This window comes from Bos taurus, chromosome X (genome assembly GCF_002263795.3).
Source record: "Bos taurus isolate L1 Dominette 01449 registration number 42190680 breed Hereford chromosome X, ARS-UCD2.0, whole genome shotgun sequence".
Lineage (NCBI taxonomy): Eukaryota > Metazoa > Chordata > Mammalia > Artiodactyla > Bovidae > Bos > Bos taurus.
In genome coordinates, this window is record NC_037357.1 from 14,308,980 (window position 1) to 14,327,124 (window position 18,145).

The 18,145-nt window shown below is 39.6% G+C and overlaps 1 protein-coding gene across 5 annotated transcripts in view; it reads left to right on the forward strand.

Annotated features, from left to right (window-relative positions):
* SLC25A14 (solute carrier family 25 member 14) overlaps nt 1–18,145 on the forward strand; it is a 40,206-nt gene that overhangs the window by 17,295 nt on the left and 4,766 nt on the right. For all 5 annotated transcript variants that reach the window (XM_005227508.5, XM_059883372.1, XM_005227509.3 and 2 more), the window contains 3 exon segments: nt 67–162; nt 11,216–11,340; nt 12,122–12,257. In XM_005227508.5, coding sequence (XP_005227565.2) covers nt 67–162; nt 11,216–11,340; nt 12,122–12,257 — 357 coding nt within the window.

Genomic DNA, 18,145 nt, shown 5'->3' on the forward strand with positions numbered 1-18,145 from the left:
TAAATGAGTGAAACGTTTCATTTTGGTTCTCTGTCAAAACAAAATGTGTACCTCTTCTGCTTTTAGATTCGAATGCAGGCTCAAGGAAGCTTGTTCCAAGGCAGCATGATTGGCAGCTTCATTGATATATACCAACAAGAAGGTACCCGGGGTTTGTGGAGGGTGAGTACTCTTGGTATTATTATTTACACCTGGAATTTGTGAAGAAGACCTTTAATATAAAGGCATAAAATTGTGAATTGTCACCTTATACTATGTAAGATTCTTGATAACCCCAAAAAGATAAGAGGGTAAGAAGCTCCTTATCAACCTTTGAAAGGACCAAAACTTATCAGTTGTTTTTCAGTTCAGTTCAGTTGCTCAGTTGTGTCCGACTCTTTGCTACCCCATGGACTGCAGCACGCCAGGCCTCCCGAAGTTCACTCAAACTCATGTCCATCAAGTTGGGGATGCCATCCAGCCATCTCATCCTCTGTCGTCCCCTTCACCTCCTGCCCCCAATCCCTCCCAGCATCAAAGTCTTTTCCAATGAGTCAACTCTTCACATGAGGTGGCCAAAGTACTGGAGTTTCAGCTTTAGCATCATTCCTTTCAAAGAACACCCAGGGCTGATCTTCAGAATGGACTGGTTGGATCTCCTTGCAGTCCAAGGGACTCTCAAGAGTCTTCTCCAACACCACAGTTCAAAAGTATCAATTCTTTGGCGCTCAGCTTTCTTCACAGTCCAACTCTCACATCCATACATGACCACTGGAAAAACCATAGCCTTGACTAGACGGACCTTTGTTGGCAAAGTAATGTCTCTGCTTTTTAAAAAAAATTTATTTAGTTTTTAATTGAAGGATAATTGCTTTACAAAATTTTGTTGTTTTCTGTCAAACCTCAACATGAATCAGCCATAGGTATACATATATCCCCTCCCTCTTGAACCTCAAGAGGAACCACAATATGATGGGCATATTGTGCCCATCTTTGCATGAAATATTCCCTTGGTACCTCTAATCTTCTTGAAGAGCTCTCTAGTCATTCCGATTCTGTTGTTTTTCTCGATTTCTTTGGATTGATCACTTTAACATTATAAAGGTTAAAAGATATACTATAAAATATTGAGAAAATATATGAAGAAGAAAAATATCCAGTAATCCCACTAGCTAGTAATGTCTGTGCTTTATTAATATGCTGTCTAGGTTGGTCAGAGCTTTTCTTCCAAGGAGCAAGCATCTTTTAATATCATGGCTACAGTTACCATCTGCATTGATTTTGGAGCCCAAGAAAATAAAATTTGTCACTGTTTCCATTGTTTCCCCATCTATTTGCCATGAAGTGATGGGACCAGATGCCATGATCTTCGTTTTCTGAATGTTGAGTTTTAAGCCAGCTTTTTCACTCTCCTCTTTGACTTTCATCAAGAGCCTCTTTAGTTCCTCTTTACTTTCTGCCATAACGATGGTATCATCTGTATATATGAGGTTATTGATATTTCTCCTGGCAGTCTTGATTCCAGCTTGTGGTTCATCCAGCCTGGCATTTTGCATGATGTTCTCTGCATATAAGTTAAATAATCAGGGTGACAATATACAGCCTTGACATACTCCTTTCCCAAATTGGAACCAGTCTTGTGCTCCATGTTCAGTTTTAACGATTGCTTCTTGACCTGCATACAGATTTCTCTGGAGGCAGGTGAGGTGGGCTGGTATTCCCATCTCTTGAAAAATTTTCCACAGCTTGTTGTGATCTACACAGTCAAAGGCTTTAGCGTAGTCAATGAAGCAGAAGCAGATGTTTTTCTGGAATTCTCATGCTTTTTCTATGATCCAGCATATGTTGGCAATTTGACCTCTGATTCGTCTGCCTGTTTTAAATCCAGCTTGAACATCTGGAAGTTATTGGTTCATGTACTGTTGAAGCCTAGCTTGGAGAATTTTGAGTATTAATTTGCTAGCTTGTGAGATGAGTGCAGTTGTGTGGTAGTTTGAACATTCTTTGGCACTGCCTTTCTTTGGGATTGGAATGAAGACTGACTTTTACCAGTCCTGTGGCCACTGCTAAGTTTTCCAAATTTGCTAGCATATTGAGTGCAGTACTTTCACAGCATCATATTTTAGGATATGAAATAGATCAACTGGAATTCTGTCACCTCCACTAGCTTTGTTTGTAGTGATGCTTCATAAGGCCCACTTGACTTTGGACTCTAGGATGTCTGATTCTGGGTGAGTGATCACACCATCGTGGTTATCTGGGTCATGAAGATCTTTTTTTGTATAGTTCTTCTGTGTATTCTTGCCACGTCTTCTTAATATTTCCTGCTTCTGTTAGGTCCCTACCATTTCTGTCCTTTATTGAGCCCATCTTTGCATGAAATGTTCCCTTGATATCTCTAATTTTCTTGAAGAGATCTCTGGTCATTCCCATTTTGTTGTTTTTCTCCATTTCTTTGGATTGATCACTTTAACACTATAAAAATTAAAAGATATACTATAAAAAATTGAGAAAATATATAAAGAATAAAAATATTCAGTAATCCCACTAACTAGAAATATCACTGTTAACATTTTGTCCTGTTATCTTCCAGTCTTGTATATATACTTTGGGTTTTTTGTTTTGTTCCTATAACATGTTATCCTATTTTAATCACTTAAGTTTGTAATATTAAGTAAGACTACTAGTTCAGTTCAGTTCAGTTGCTCAGTCCGACTCTTTGCGACCCCATGAATCACAGCACGCCAGGCCTCCCTGTCCATCACCAACTCCTGGAGTTTACTCAAACTCATGTCCATCGAGTCGGTGATGCCACCCAGCCATCTCATCCTCTGTCGTCCCCTTCTCCTCCTGCCCCCAACCCCTCCTAGCATCAGAGTCTTTTCCAATGAGTCAGCTCTTCCCATGAGATGGCCAAAGTACTAGAGTTTCAGCTTTAGCATCAGTCCTTCCAAAGAACACCCAGGACTGATCTCCTTTAGGATGGACTGGTTGGATCTCCTTGCAGTCCAAGGGACTCTCAAGAGTCTTCTCCAACACCACAGTTCAAAAGCATCAATTCTTCGGCACTCAGCTTTCTTCACAGTCCAACTCTCATATCCATATATGACCACAGGAAAAACCATAGCCTTGACTAGACGGACCTTTGTTGACAAAGTCATGTCTCTGCTTTTGAATATGCTGTCTAGGTTGGTCATAACTTTCCTTCCAAGGGATAAGTGTCTTTTAATTTCATGGCTGCAATCACCATCTGCAGTGATTTTGGAGCCCCCCAAAATAAAGTCTGACACTTTTTCCACTGTTTCCCCATCTATTTGCCATGAAGTGATGGAACCAGATGCCATGATCTTCGTTTTCTGAATGTTGAGCTTTCAGCCAACTTTTTCACTCTCCTCTTTTACTTTCATCAAGAGGCTTTTTAGTTCCTCTTCACTTTCTGCCATAAGGGTGGTGTCATCTGCATATCTGAGGTTATTGATTTTCTCCCAGCAATCATGATTCCAGCTTGTGCTTCTTCCAGCATTTCTCATGATGTACTCTGCCCATAAGTTAAATAAGCAGGGTGACAATGTACAGCCTTGACGAACTCCTTTTCCTATTTGGAACCAGTCTGTTGTTCCATGTCCAGTTCTAACTGTTGCTTCCTGACCTACATATAGGTTTCTCAAGAGGCAGGTCAGGTGGTCTGGTATTCCCATCTCTTCCAGAAATTTCCACAGTTTATTGTGATCCACACAGTCAAAGGCTTTCGCATAGTCAATAAAGCAGAAATAGATGTTTTTCTGGAACTCTCTTGCTTTTTCAATGATCCGGCAGATGTTGGCAGTTTGATCTCTGCCTTTTCTAAAACCAGCTTGAACATCTGAAAGTTCATGGTTCACGTCTTGCTGAAGCCTGGCTTGGAGAATTTTGAGCATTACTTTCCTAGCGTGTGAGATGAGTGCAATTGTGCGGTAGTTTGAGCATTCTTTGGCATTGCCTTTCTTTGGGATTGGAATGAAAACTGATCTTTTCCAGTCCTGTGGCCACTGCTGAGTTTTCCAAATTTGCTGGCATATTGAGTGCATCATCTTTCAGGATTTGAAATAGCTCAACTGGAATTCCATCACCTCCACTAGCTTTGTTCGTAGTGATGCTTTCTAAGGCCCACTTGACTTCACATTCCAGGATGTCTGGCTCTAGGTGAGTGATTACACCATCGTGATTATCTGGGTCGTGAAGATCTTTTTGTACAGTTCTTCTGTGTATTCTTGCCACCTCTTCTTAATATCTTCTGCTTCTGTTAGGTCCGTACCATTTCTGTCCTTTATCGAGCCCATCTTTGCATGAAATATCCCCTTGGTATCTCTAATTTTCTTGAAGAGATCTCTAGTCTTTCCCATTCTGTTGTTTTCCTCTATTTCTTTGCATTGATCACTGAGCAAGGCTTTCTTATCTCTCCTTGCTATTCTTTGGAACTCTGCATTCAGATGCTTATATCTTTCCTTTTCTCCTTTGCTTTGCTCTTCTCTTCTTTTCACAGCTATTTGTAAGGCCTCCCCAGACAGCCATTTTACTTTTTTGCATTTCTTTTCCATGGGGATGGTCTTAATTCCTGTCTCCTGTACAATGTCACGAACCCCCGTCCATAGTTAATCAGGCACTCTATCTAAACAGATCTAGTCCCTTAAATCTATTTTTCACTTCCACTGTATAATCATAGGGGATTTGATTTACATACCTGAATGGTCTAGTGGTTTTCCCCACTTTCTTCAATTTAAGTCTGAATTTGGCGATAAGGAGTTCATGATCTGAGTCACAGTCAGCCCCCGGTCTTGTTTTTGCTGACTGTATAGAGCTTCTCCATCTTTGGCTGCAAAGAATATAATCAGTCTGATTTCAGTGTTGACCATCTGGTGATGTCCATGTGTAGAGACTTCTCTCATGTTGTTGGAAAAGGGTGTTTGCTATGACCAGTGCGTTCTCTAGACAAAACTTGATTAGCCTTTGCCCTGCTTCATTCTGTATTCCAAGGCCGAATTTGCCTGTTATTCCAGGTGTTTCTTGACTTCCTACTTTTTCATTCCAGTCCCCTATAATGAAAAGGACATCTTTTTTGGATGTTAGTTCTAAAAAGTCTTGTAGGTCTTCATAGAACCATTCAACTTCAGCTTCTTAAGCGTTACTGGTTGGGGCATAGGCTGGGATTACTATGATATTGAATGGTTTGCCTTGGAAATGAACAGAGATCATTCTGTCATTTTTGAGATTGCTTCCAAGTACTGCATTTCGGACTCTTTTGTTGACCATGATGGCTACTCCATTTCTTCTAAGGGATTCCTGCCCACAGTAGTAGATATAATGGTCATCTGGGTTAAATTCACCTATTCCAGTCCATTTTAGTTCGCTGATTCCTAGAATGTCGACATTCACTCTTGCCATCTCTTGTTTGACCACTTCCAATTTGCCTTGATTCATGGACCTGACATTCCAGGTTCCTATGCAATATTGCTCTTTACAGCATTGGACCTTGCTTCTATCACCAGTCACATCCACAACTGGGTATTGTTTTTGCTTTGGCTCCATCCCTTCATTCTTTCTGGATTTATTTGTTCACTGATCTCCAATAGCATATTGGGCACCTACGGACCTGGGGAGTTCCTCTTTCAGTATCCTATCATTTTGCCTTTTCATACTCTTCATGGGGTTCTCAAGGCAAGAATACTGAAGTGGTTTGCCATTCGCTTCTCCAGTGGACCACATTCTGTCAGACCTCTCCACCATGACCCGCCCGTCTTGGGTGGCCCCACACGGCATGGCTTAGTTTCATTGAGTTAGACAAGGTTGTGGTCTGTGTGATCAGATTGACTAGTTTTCTGTGATTATGGTTTCAGTGTGTCTGCCCTCTGGTGCCTTCTTGCAATACCTACCGTGTTACTTGGGTTTCTCTTACCCTGGACGTGGGGTATCGTCACAGCTGCTCCAGCAAAGCACAGCCGCTGCTCCTTACCTTGGACGTAAGGACCTTGCTCCCTCTCCCCTCGTCCTCGTCCAAGACTACTAGTAGTACAGAGTATAATGGGAAATTCATTGATAGGTTCTTAAAAGGGAGAGACTCACTTTTATTCTTTCTTTATAATTTTCCCTAACTGTGCTGTGCTGTGCTGTGCTTAGTTGCTCAGTCGTGTCTGACTCTTTGCGACCCCATGGACTGTAGCCCTCCAGGCTCCTCTTTCCATGGGTACTCTCCAGGCAAGAATACTGGAGTGGGTTGCTGTGCCTTCCACCAGGGGATCTCCCCAACCCAGGGATCGAACCCACATCTGCATTACAGGCAGATTTTTACCTTCTGAGCCACCAGGGAATGTCAAACATATGGAAAAGTTGAAAGAGCACAACAATGAACAGAACCTACACATCTGGATTAAATGACTCAAAGTTTAGTCATATTTGCTTTATCTACTTACGTATATATATATACACATATGCGTGCCCAGCCCCCCACACACACTCTTTCTTTTTGCTAAACTATTTGAAAGGCAGTTGCAGACATCATAGTACTCCCCTAAGTACTTCATTATGCATATCCTAAGAATAAGGGCATTCTTCTACATAATGACAGTAAAAGCTCCAATATTTTGGCCACCTGATGTGAAGAACTGACTCATTAGAAAGGCACTGATGCTGGAAAAGATTGAAGGCAGGAAGAGAAGGGGACAACACAGGATGAGATGGCTGGATAGCATCACTGACTCAATGGACATGAGTTTGAGCAGCTCTGGGAGATGGTAAAGGACAGGGAAGCCTGGCGTTCTGCGGTCCATGGGGCCACAAAGAATTGGACATGACTGAGTGACTGAACAACAACAACAAATTGTCACACCTCAGAAAATTTATAAGTCCCTAATACCTAACACCCAGTCCATATTCAGTTTTCTTATAAAATGTTTCCTTGCACTTCCCCTGTATTTCCTGTATGCTGGAGGTTAGATCTGTTGGCTTGATTAGATGCACGTGAAATGTTTTTGGTGAGAGAGCTGCATAGGTGACCTTGTATGTCACATTGCACCACAGCAAGAGGCACATAATGTTAGGTTGTCCCCAAATTAGTGATGCCAAGTTTGTTCACTTGTTAAGATACTGTCCACCACCTCTTACCATAATAAAAGATAAGTCTTTCCCCCTTTGCAATTAGCAGGTAATGTTTATGGTGATATATCTAACAACAACATGTATATATCCTGTTACTTAATAACCTTTCATCAGTGGCATCCATCAATGATACTTGAGGTTTGCTTTTTGATAAAAAGGCCCTTTGAGGTATCCTATCTTGATTAGTCTAATTTAAAACCAGAAAATTAAAGTAACTAGAACTCTTTCACAAACTAATGGGCTAGGAGAAAGACAAAGACAGAGCAATAAATAGAATTGGAGATTTTTTCAGGGGAACATAACTACTTAATTTTTATTTAAAATAATCTTTTAATTGTAATAAAATATATATAACACAATTTTACATAGTTGTACAACCAGTCTGCAGAATTCTTTTCGTCCTGCAAAACTGGGACTCTGTACCCATTAAACAACAGCATGCCATTTCATCCTCCCCCAGCCCCTGGCCACCAGCCTTTTATTATCTCATTATGAATTTGATGGTTCTGGGTACCTTGTGTAAGTGGAATCATACAGTATTTATCTTTTAATTACTGGTTTATTTCATTTAGCATAATGTCCTCAAGGTTCAACCATGTTGTCACATGGGTCAGAATTCCTTTTTTAAAGCTGAACAATATTATATACATACACCGCATTTTGTTAATCCATTCATCCATTGATGAACATTTAGTTTGTTTCTGTATTTTGGCTCTTGCGAATAATGCTGCTGGGAACATGGATGTGCAGATGCCTTTTCAAGACTGGTTTCAATTCTTTGTGTATATACCCAGAAGTGGGACTGCTGGATTGTATGATAATTCTGTTTAATTTTTTGAGGAATTGAAAATGGCTACTTTTACAATCCAGGCTATTTACATCATCCAGACATATAAGGTAAAGAAGTGAAATACATTGTGTTATGTATTCTTTTGACTCCCAGCTGGCACTAATGGTAAAAAACCCACTTGCCAGCGTAAGAGACGTGGGTTCTATCCCTGGGTCGGGAAGATCCCCTGGAGGAGGAAATGGCAACCCACTCCAGTATTCTTGCCTGGAGAATCCAATAGACAGAATAGCCTAGCAGGCTACAGTCCAGGGGTTGCAAAGTGTCGGACGTGACTGAGCAACTTAGCACATTCTTTTGACACAGACACATATTATTTACATATTAAAATACAGGAATCTTTTTTTAATTTCAACAGGGAAGTATGTTTGCATTTATCTTCAAACACAGGGCCCTTTTCGTCTGTATTTTATTTTCTTGCTTTGATTGTAATAAAATGGGTACTGGAAACATTTCATTTTCCCTGGAAGCATTTCCCTTTCTTCCTAACTCCATTGTAAGAAATAACAGCAGGAGTGCAGTAAGAAAGTGACTGGCGCTTAGGTCAGGGTTGGAGAGACAGTAGTGCGGTGACCTGGAGAGCACTTGCCCTGTTCATTGCTGCCGTGCACCATGGGAGTCCATGGCGCATGGCGCTTTCAGGAGAGCTGAAAATCTGCATTCCTGTGTGAAGTATCCATTCCTGTGGTAGTTTTTTTTGGTGTTTTTGTTTTTTATTTGTTGACAGCTAATTCAGCCGTCTAGGAAATACTGTGTAGGCCACACAAAACATGTCTGTGACCAAAATTCACCCCGTGGGGCCATACTTTTCACCAAATTAATCTTCTGGGGCTACCTTCTAACAGAGTTGAGCAGGTGGAAGGGACAGAGAGGAAGGTACTGCTGGGCAAACCAGCCTGACCAGCAGAATCAAGTATCCGATGATAGCACAGCTCCATCACGTCCACTTTATGAATTGCATTTGGGAATTTAGAGAGGATTGAACTCTAATTTTAACAGGTATCCCAGAAAGCAGTTATTCCTCCTGGTATCTTATTTTCAGTTTTTTATCAAATTATTTTAAATCTTATTTTTTGGCCACGTCACACAGCATGTGGGATATTAGCTCCCCAACCAGGGATCAAACTCATGCCCCCTAGATGGGAAGCATGGAGTCATAACCACTGAACCACCAGGGAAGTCCCTCAGTTTTTTAAATGATATTTAAACACAGTTATAAAAGTAAAATATTCCTTGTAAAGAATTTTACATAGATTTGTCATTTGTGTATATACCTCTCCTCCTAAAGTTAGAATGCTCAGTCACTTCAGTCGTGTCTGATGCTTTGTGAACCCATGGATTATAGCCCACCAGGCTCCTCTGTCCATGGGATTTCTCAGCCAAGAATACTGGAATGAGTTGCCATTTGTTACTCCAGGGGATCTTCCTGACCCAGGAATCGAACCCGCGTCTCCCATGTCTCCTACATTGGCAGGTAGATTCTTTACCCACTGAGCCACCTGGGAAACCCAGTTAGAATAACGCTATCTCTTCCCTTCTTTAGCATTATAAGCATTTTCCTGTGTTATTCTTATTCTTCAAAAACATGACTTTTTAATGCTCTAGCAACCCTGTGTTGTAGTGTAAGCTGTGATGGGAATAGTGTGCTTGTGACTGAAGAGCTGGTAGTGTTACTGCAGGAGGACTTGGAAGGACATACACTTTGCCTTGGCCTTCTCCCTGGCTGTGTCATACCTTTTGTGTGATCCTAATGTATCCTTTCTGCACATCCTAAATTCTGTGAATTAAACTCGAAAGCTCTCCTCTCCCTACTGACTTCTGCTTCGTGCTTTTATTTTTAAAATTATTTATTTATTCATTCTTGGCTTTGCTGGGTCTTTGTTGCTGTGCATGGACTTTCTCTGGTTGTGGCAAGTGGAAGCTACTTTTCATTGCAGTGTGTGGGATTTTCATTGTGGTGGATTCTCCTGTTGTGGACCGCGGACTCTAGGGCGGGCTCAATAGTTGTTGCTCCAAGGCTTAGTTACTGCTGGCCATGTGGGATCCTCCCGGACCAGGGATTGAACCCGTTTTCCCTGCATTGGCAGGTGGTTTCCCAACCACTGGACCACCAGGGAAGCCCAACATCTTTATTGAGATAATTCACAGACCATAAAATTTGCCATCTTAAAGTATATATTTTAATGTTTTTTGGATATCCACAGACTTGTACAGCCATCACCACTGTCTAAGTTTAGAACATCTCATCACCAGAGGAAAAAACCCTATACCCATTCATAGTCACTTCTCACAACCTCCAACCCTCCCAGACCTAGGCAACCACTAATCTGCTTTTTGTCTCTCTAGATTTCCCAATTCTGGCATTTCATGTAAATGTAATTATACAATATGTGGCATTTATGACTGGCTTCTTTAGTTTACCATACTATTCGAAAAGTTTCATCTGTGTTTTAGCATTTATCAGTACTTCATTTCTGTTTATGGCTGAATAATAATTCTATTGTATGTACATACCACATTTTGTTTATCCTTTCATCAATTAATAAGTATTTATTTGTACTTTTGGGCTATTATGAATGTTACATATGTACATTATGTATGTTATGAACATTTATGTACAAGTTTTTGCATAAATTCATGTTTAATTCTCCTGGGTATATCTGGATGTGAAATTGATTGGTCATATAGTAATTCTTTGTTTAACTTTTTCAGGAATTGCCAAAGTGTTTATCACAGTGGCTACTCTGTATGGTATTCCCACCAGCAGTATATAATTGTATATCTTCTTTGGAGAAATGTCTATTTAGATCTTCTGCACATTTTAAAAATTGGGTTGTTTGTCTTTTTATTGTTGAGTTGTAGCAGTTCTTTATATATTTTGGATACTAGTCCATATATTAATATAATATATGCTTTGTACTAGTCCAGATACATGATTTGCAAATATTTTCTCCCATTGTGTGGGTTGTCATTTTTCTAACCACAAGAATGTTTAATTATGATGAAGTCTATTTGTCTATTTTTCTTTTGTTGTTTGTGTCTTAGGTGTCATATCAATGATTTTGTTTTTAGTACAGTAAGTGAATTGGGTATTTATAAGTATTTCAGTATATGCAGTTGATGTGAAATAGTGATCTTATGCTGCAGACTTGGATTTTTTTCTGCCATTTTAAAATTCCTGACCTATTTTGTTCACCCTTTGACTCAACTCACTACCAATGTATTTCCCCAGTGTCTCATGTCACTTATGTTTTGTAGGGTGTTGTCCCAACTGCTCAGCGGGCTGCCATCGTCGTGGGAGTAGAGCTACCAGTCTATGATATTACGAAGAAACACTTGATATTGTCAGGGCTGATGGGAGATACAATCTTAACTCACTTTGTGTAAGTCTGATAGGTTGTGTTCATTCCGTATTGTCAGTACTTCAAGCACAAAAAGCATCTTTCACTGAAGTCCTCACCTAGAATTGATAATGAGTACATATGGCCTAAATACCTTTTTCTCTCTCATCACCAGAACTTCAAGCCTTCTGATAAACGTATAGAGATTCCAGATGCAATAGGCACTTTCGTACTTGGGAGCAGTGTCTAATTCCAGATGTCTGCAGTATTTGCATTTGTTCATATATAGACTCTATACCTAATAAACTCATCCATTATTTGCTTTGATTAATTTTGGGTCAGAAAGCAAATTTTCTCAATGATAAACAGAATAAAAGGGTGAAATTTTATAGGGCTTGTGAAGCAAGACCACAGTTTTGGACTGAAATGTTGCTCATTTCATCTTACATTTTCTTCATCTTGCAACTTTTATGATATTTTAATACTTAAATTCCTTTTGCATATGATGTTGTGACTTGAAAAGTTTACATAACTAATAGATGATGCATAATACTTCCTGCTTAGGAAACTTGCTAGACTTACGAACTCTTTAAAAAAAAAAAAAAAAGGCTATCTGAATTTTGGATTGAAAAGTGAAGGGGACAGCTTTTGACTAATGTCTCTTTAGTAAAGATTTCCTTTCTCTTTAGATTGTAATAAAAGAGCAAGTGCCAGGTTTTATGTGGTGTCTGACTCATTGTACATTTATGTTTGACCTAATTTCTGTTTACGTGGGCAGAGATGGAAGTGGGGCAGTCTGTCTTCTTACAGTTTTTATCTTTAGTTCCAGCTTTACATGTGGCTTGGCTGGGGCTCTGGCTTCCAATCCAGTTGATGTGGTACGAACTCGCATGATGAACCAGAGGGCAATTGTGGGCCACGTGGACCTCTATAAGGGCACCTTGGATGGCATTTTAAAGGTACGCACATAGTGAACTTGGATCGTATTTTTTTATTTTCTTTGATGTCTCAGACTTGCAGTCCTTACTCTTAGGTGCTGCTCTGAAGATGGAAGAATCATTATATCTATTTTTAGTAGCCTCTCAGAGTAATTCCCAGGTAGGAAAACTGTCTCCTTGGTAATCTGCTGATGCTTAGTGGTCCTTGACATTATTATTCCAGTTTGAATGCTTAAGACTGCAGGATACCTTATCAATAGCACCATGTAGAATTACGGATGAAAAGGACCTGACATATTCCACATTTGCCCACTTTAGACAAGGCAGAGATGCTGTAATAGAAAATCTGATACTTGATTCTAGTTCAGTATTGTACTATTGTTCCCAGTTTGGCTTTGAAAGTTTCTGCTGTGTTATATTTGTAGAAAGCTGAGAATCATACAGGTATTATGCATTATATAACCACTAGTAATAATACTTCTAAAAAAGCAAATTTGGAGCTAAAATATACTATCATATGGTTTCTCTGCTGTTATCAGTTTAGTTAATTATTATCTATCAGATACCATTTTATTTTTTTTTTAGACAATGTTACAGTTTTTATTTTCAGTCATGCACATCTCATATCAAAAATTTAAAGGGGAAAAGCCAGTTTATTACATTTGTCCATATATTTACCATTTCCTTTGCTCTTCCTTCTATCTTGAATTTCTAATTACTTTGGTATCATTTCTCTTCCACCTGTGAAATTTATTTTAGCACTTACTTTTGTGCAGGTACATTGGCAATTAATTATTTTAGTTTTCCTCCAACTGAGAATGTCCCTTTTTCATCTTTATTTCAAAAAATTATTAATATCATTTTTTTAACTTTACAATATTGTATTGGTTTTGCCATATATCAACATGAATCCGCCAGAGGTATACATAATTTATTTTATTAATATTTTATTTTTAATTAATTAGTTATTGGTTGTGCTGGGTCTTCATCCTCCTGGATCAGGGATCAGACCCATGTCCCCTGTATTGGCAGGCGGATTCTTATTCACTACCACCAGGGAAGTCCCCAGGGACCATTTTAGTAGAAACAGAGAAATGACAATGTACCGCAGTGTACCACAGGTATACAATGGAGAAGCAATGGAAACCCACTCCAGTACTCTTGCCTGGAAAATCCCATGGATGGAGGAGCCTGGTAGGCTGCAGTCCGTGGGGTCACTAGGAGTCGGACATGACTGAGTGACTTCACTTTCACTTTTCACTTTCATGCATTGGGGAAGGAAATGGCAACCCACTCCAATGTTCTTGCCTGGAGAATCCCAGGGATAGGGGAGCCTGATGGGCTGCCATCTATAGGGTCGCACAGAGTCGGACATGACTGAAGTGACTTAGCAGCAGCAGCAGCTATACAAACAGATAATCAACACATCTTGTTAAGTGATAAACTCAGGGCTCTATGGGAGGAAATTTTAGTCCAGTTTGGAAATTTGGGATAGGTTTCCTGTAGATGGAAGAATACTGAATATAATAACTTACATCTGTTGAGTGCTTTACTATGTACCAGAGACTGTTCTAACGAGACTTACATGTATTCATTCATTTAATCCTCACAGTTACAGCACACTGAAGCACTAAGAGGTTAACTAACCTGCCCAAGGTTTCACAGCTAATAGGTGGGAGAGCTGGGATTTCAACTCAGACCATTGGTTTCAAATCAACATTTTTAACTACACTGTGGTGCCTTCCCTATGTTGGTGGCTGAGGGTTAGTTAAGTTATGAAGGATATTAAATGCTATGTTGAGATGCTTGGCTTATTTTTTTTAGTTTATGAGGAGCTGTAGATTTAATCAGGTCAGATTTATGTTTTAAATAGATCATGCTGGCTTTGTGGAGAATGGATCTAAGACAGTGGTTCTCAATCTTAAGTGCACATTGGAATCACCTGGGGAATGTTCTCAGCTTCTGTGCTCACCTTAGACCACTGACATCAGAATAGAGGTCCCCACCCTCTGGGGTTTAATGCCTGATGATCTTAAATGGAGCTGATGTAATAGTAATGGAAATAAAGTGCACAACAAATGTAGTACACTTGAATTATCTCAAAACCATCTTGCTCTTCCAGTCCCTGGGAAAATTGTCTTCTATGAAACTGATCTCTGGTGCCAGAAAGGATGGTGACCACTGCTCAGAATGTCTGGAGTAGGAGCCAGGTTGTCAGGATTTTCAAAACACCTCAGGTGATTGCAATGTTCACCCAAAGTTGAAAACCATAAAACCAAGGGAATAAGCCTGAAAACTTTAACATGCATCTGTACCACCTGGAAAGTGAAGGTGAAGTCACTCAGTCGTGTCCGACTCTTTGCGACCCTGTGGACTGTAGCCTACCAGGCTTCTCTGTCCATGGGATTCTCCAGGCAAGAGTACTGGAGTGGGTTACCATTTCCTTCTCCAGGGGATCTTCCCGACCCAGGGATCAAACCCGGGTCTCCTGCATTGGAGGCAGATGCTTTAACCTCTGAGCCACCAGGGAAGCCCACCTGGAGGCCTTGTTAAAATGCAGATGGCTAGGCCCCATCACCAGACTGTGATTTAGCAAGTTTGGAGTACACCTGAGAATTTGCATTTCTAACCAGTTCCCAGGCAATACTGATGCTGCTAGTTTGGGACCACACTTAGAGAACTGCTGACCTAGGGATAGGGAAACTTAGTGGAAGGCTCTTAGAGTGGCCTGAGCAAGAGGTGATGAGAGGCTGAACTTGGCATGAATAATAGGGATAGAGCTGAGAATAATTTAATTGATAAAGTCAACAGGATTTGGTTGACTTGGTGTGGAAAGGTGGGGGAGAAAGAAGATGTCAGAGATAACTTCCCAGTTTTTGGTTTTGGTGACCATGTGGTGACTTTTATTGACAGAGATATTACAGGAAAAGGAGCAGGTTTTGTGGGAGACATCACAGTTCTGAGATACTTAGTTTGAGGTGCGTGAGGAATACCCAGTGAATATATTTGGATATCCTAGTCTTAACTTGGAGGTTCAGGGGTGGAGGTAAGAACTTGAGGAAACAGTAGTGTACAGGTGTTACATAACTGTGGAGGGGGAGACCAAGGAGAGCAGGAAGAAGAGTTCACAAGTTTGTTGCTTTCACACACTGGAGTATTGTAAAGCTCCTTCCATTACTAGTGATTCACAGAAGCAATGATTCTCATACTCTGAAGAGTAGAATTTTGCAAAAGCTCTCCTTTCTATTTCTAACATGCTCACCCTTCCACTTGCCAATCACTGGTATAGAGGGAGAAGAGTAGGGCCAAAGAAAGAACTCCCAATTTTTAAGGGCTTGACAGATGAGGAACTCAGGAAAGACACCAAAAGATAACAGTTCAAAGATATGAGGGAACTTACAAGAGATACTATTGTCATAGAAGCCAAAGGAGAAATGAGTTTCAAGAATGGATGAGAAGTTATTTAATACTAAATAACTGGGGTGGAGAGATCCAGTATAAGGGCTGCAAAGTCTGTTGGGTTTCATGTTTTCTAGAGGAGGTTTGCTGGATTGGTGTTTGCAAAAGCCAGATTGCTGCCCACTGGAGAGTGTGTTTAATCCTTCATTCATTTTTTGCAAAATTGTTCAAGTGTCTTTTGTGCTAGTACTGTTCTAGGTTGGTGAACAAAAAAGTCCCGGCCTTTGTGACATTTTAATTCTAATAGGAAGAGACAGATAAACACATAGGAAGTGAGGATAAGTAGACAAGTGTAAAATACTCTTTCAAGAAGGTTGGCCAAGAGGAGATCGAGGGTACAGTAATATAGTAATAGTTAGCATTTATTGAATGCTTATTACGTACCACACACTATAGAGTATATCCTTTAACTATCAGCAACCATGTAGAGTAGATAATATCTTTGCCATTTTATAAATGAGAGAACTTAGGTTCAGAGTAGCTAAGTATTTACCCAAGATTACATACCTAGTAAGTAGCAGATCTGGGATTTAAATCAGGGTTCGTCTGATTCCAAAGTTTATACTCATAACTACTATGCCGTATGGTATCGTCAGAAACATATTTTCGTGTTGACAGTAAACTTTATGTACTTATATTTACCAGCCATTCATTTATTTGCTATTAAAACAACTTTGCTCTATATTGTCATCATACTTTATTATTTTATCTGTAAGAGTACACTTGGGTGAATGGAATGATGCATTCCTCTTTGATTTAGAAATGAGCAGCTGTACATCTCATCCTCTTAACCTCTATCTGCAAACACTTGAATTGCTTCTCATTGACACAAAGCTCATATTATTAGATCCCTTTTTACTTCTTACAGCCTTATCTTTGCTACCTTTATTCTATATTCCAGACAGACTGAACAGGTTCTAGTACTAGACTTCGTTTCATTGCCAAGTTTCACCCATGCCATGTACTTTGTTAGATGGCTAGCTCCTATCATTCTTCAGATTGCATTATTTTTTAATATTTTTTAGCATGTGTGAGAATTCTATTCCTTTTTATTTTTTTAAAAACATTTTTGAACAGTTTTTTTTTTGGCTGTGCCACATGGCATGTGGGATCTTTTCTCTCTTTGCTTTGTTTTTTGAAAATTTATTTATTTTTAATTGAAGGATAATACTGTAAAGAAATTATTTAAAAATTCTTAATTGGAGAATAATTGCTTTACAATGTTGTGTTGGTTTCCGCCATAAGATTGCGTTATTTTCATAAGTGCCTTCCCTGACCATTAAACTATATATGTGTGTAGTTTTATGTTCTTGTTCTCTCATAGCATTTATTATATTTTGAAAAACATCGTTTTGAGGGTCAACTCACTAATTCATGAAATTCATCTATCTGTGTGGCCTTTGGTATGTTCCGAGCTATGTGCAACCATCAACCCCACAGTCAATTTTAGAACATTTTCTTGACCTCCAAGAGAAATCCTGTACCTTTTACCTATTATCCCACTATCCTCCCAGCCCTAAGCAACCACTAATGTACTTTTATTTCTGTAGATTTGCCTATTTTTGGGTATCTTATATAAATGGAATCATATAATATGTGAGGGTTTTGACCAGCTCCTTTCACTTAACATGTTTCATTAGCATGTGTCAATCCAGGCATAGCTCTGGAGATGTGCTTCCAGATCACCACAATAAAGCCATACTGCAATAAAGTGAGCCACATGAACTTTTTGGTTTCCCAGCACATGTAAAAATTATTTTTACATTACATAATAGTCAATGAAATGTGCAATAGTATTGTCTCATAAAACAATGTACATACCTCAAAACGTTAACCATCATCTGAGCCTTCAGTGAGTCATAATCTCTTTACAATAGTAATATCAGAGATCACGGACCACAGATCACCATAACAAAGGTAATATAATGAAAAAGTTTGAAATATGATGAGAATAACCAAAAGTGACAGAGAGATACAAAATGGGCAACTGCTGTTGGAAAAATGGTGCCCATCAGATCAGATCAGATCAGATCAGTCACTCAGTCGTGTCCGACTCTTTGCGACCCCATGAACCGCAGCACGCCAGGCCTCCCTGTCCATCACCAACTCCCGGAGTTCACTCAGACTCACGTCCATTGAGTCAGTGATGCCATCCAGCCATCTCATCCTCAGATTCACTCAACTCAGGGTTGCCACAAACTTTCAGTTTGTGAAAAATCCATTATCTGCAAAGTGTAGTAAAGTGCAATAAAATGAAGTATGCCTGTACTTTCTTCCTTTTAATGGTTGGGTAATACTCTGTTGTATGGCTGTATCACATTTATTGACTTTTGTTACATTTTATTGTACAGTTGACCCTTGAGCATCTCAAGTTTGACCTGCACAGGTCCACTTATATGCAGATTTTTTTCAGTAGTAACTACTACAGTACTACATGACCTGTGGTTGGT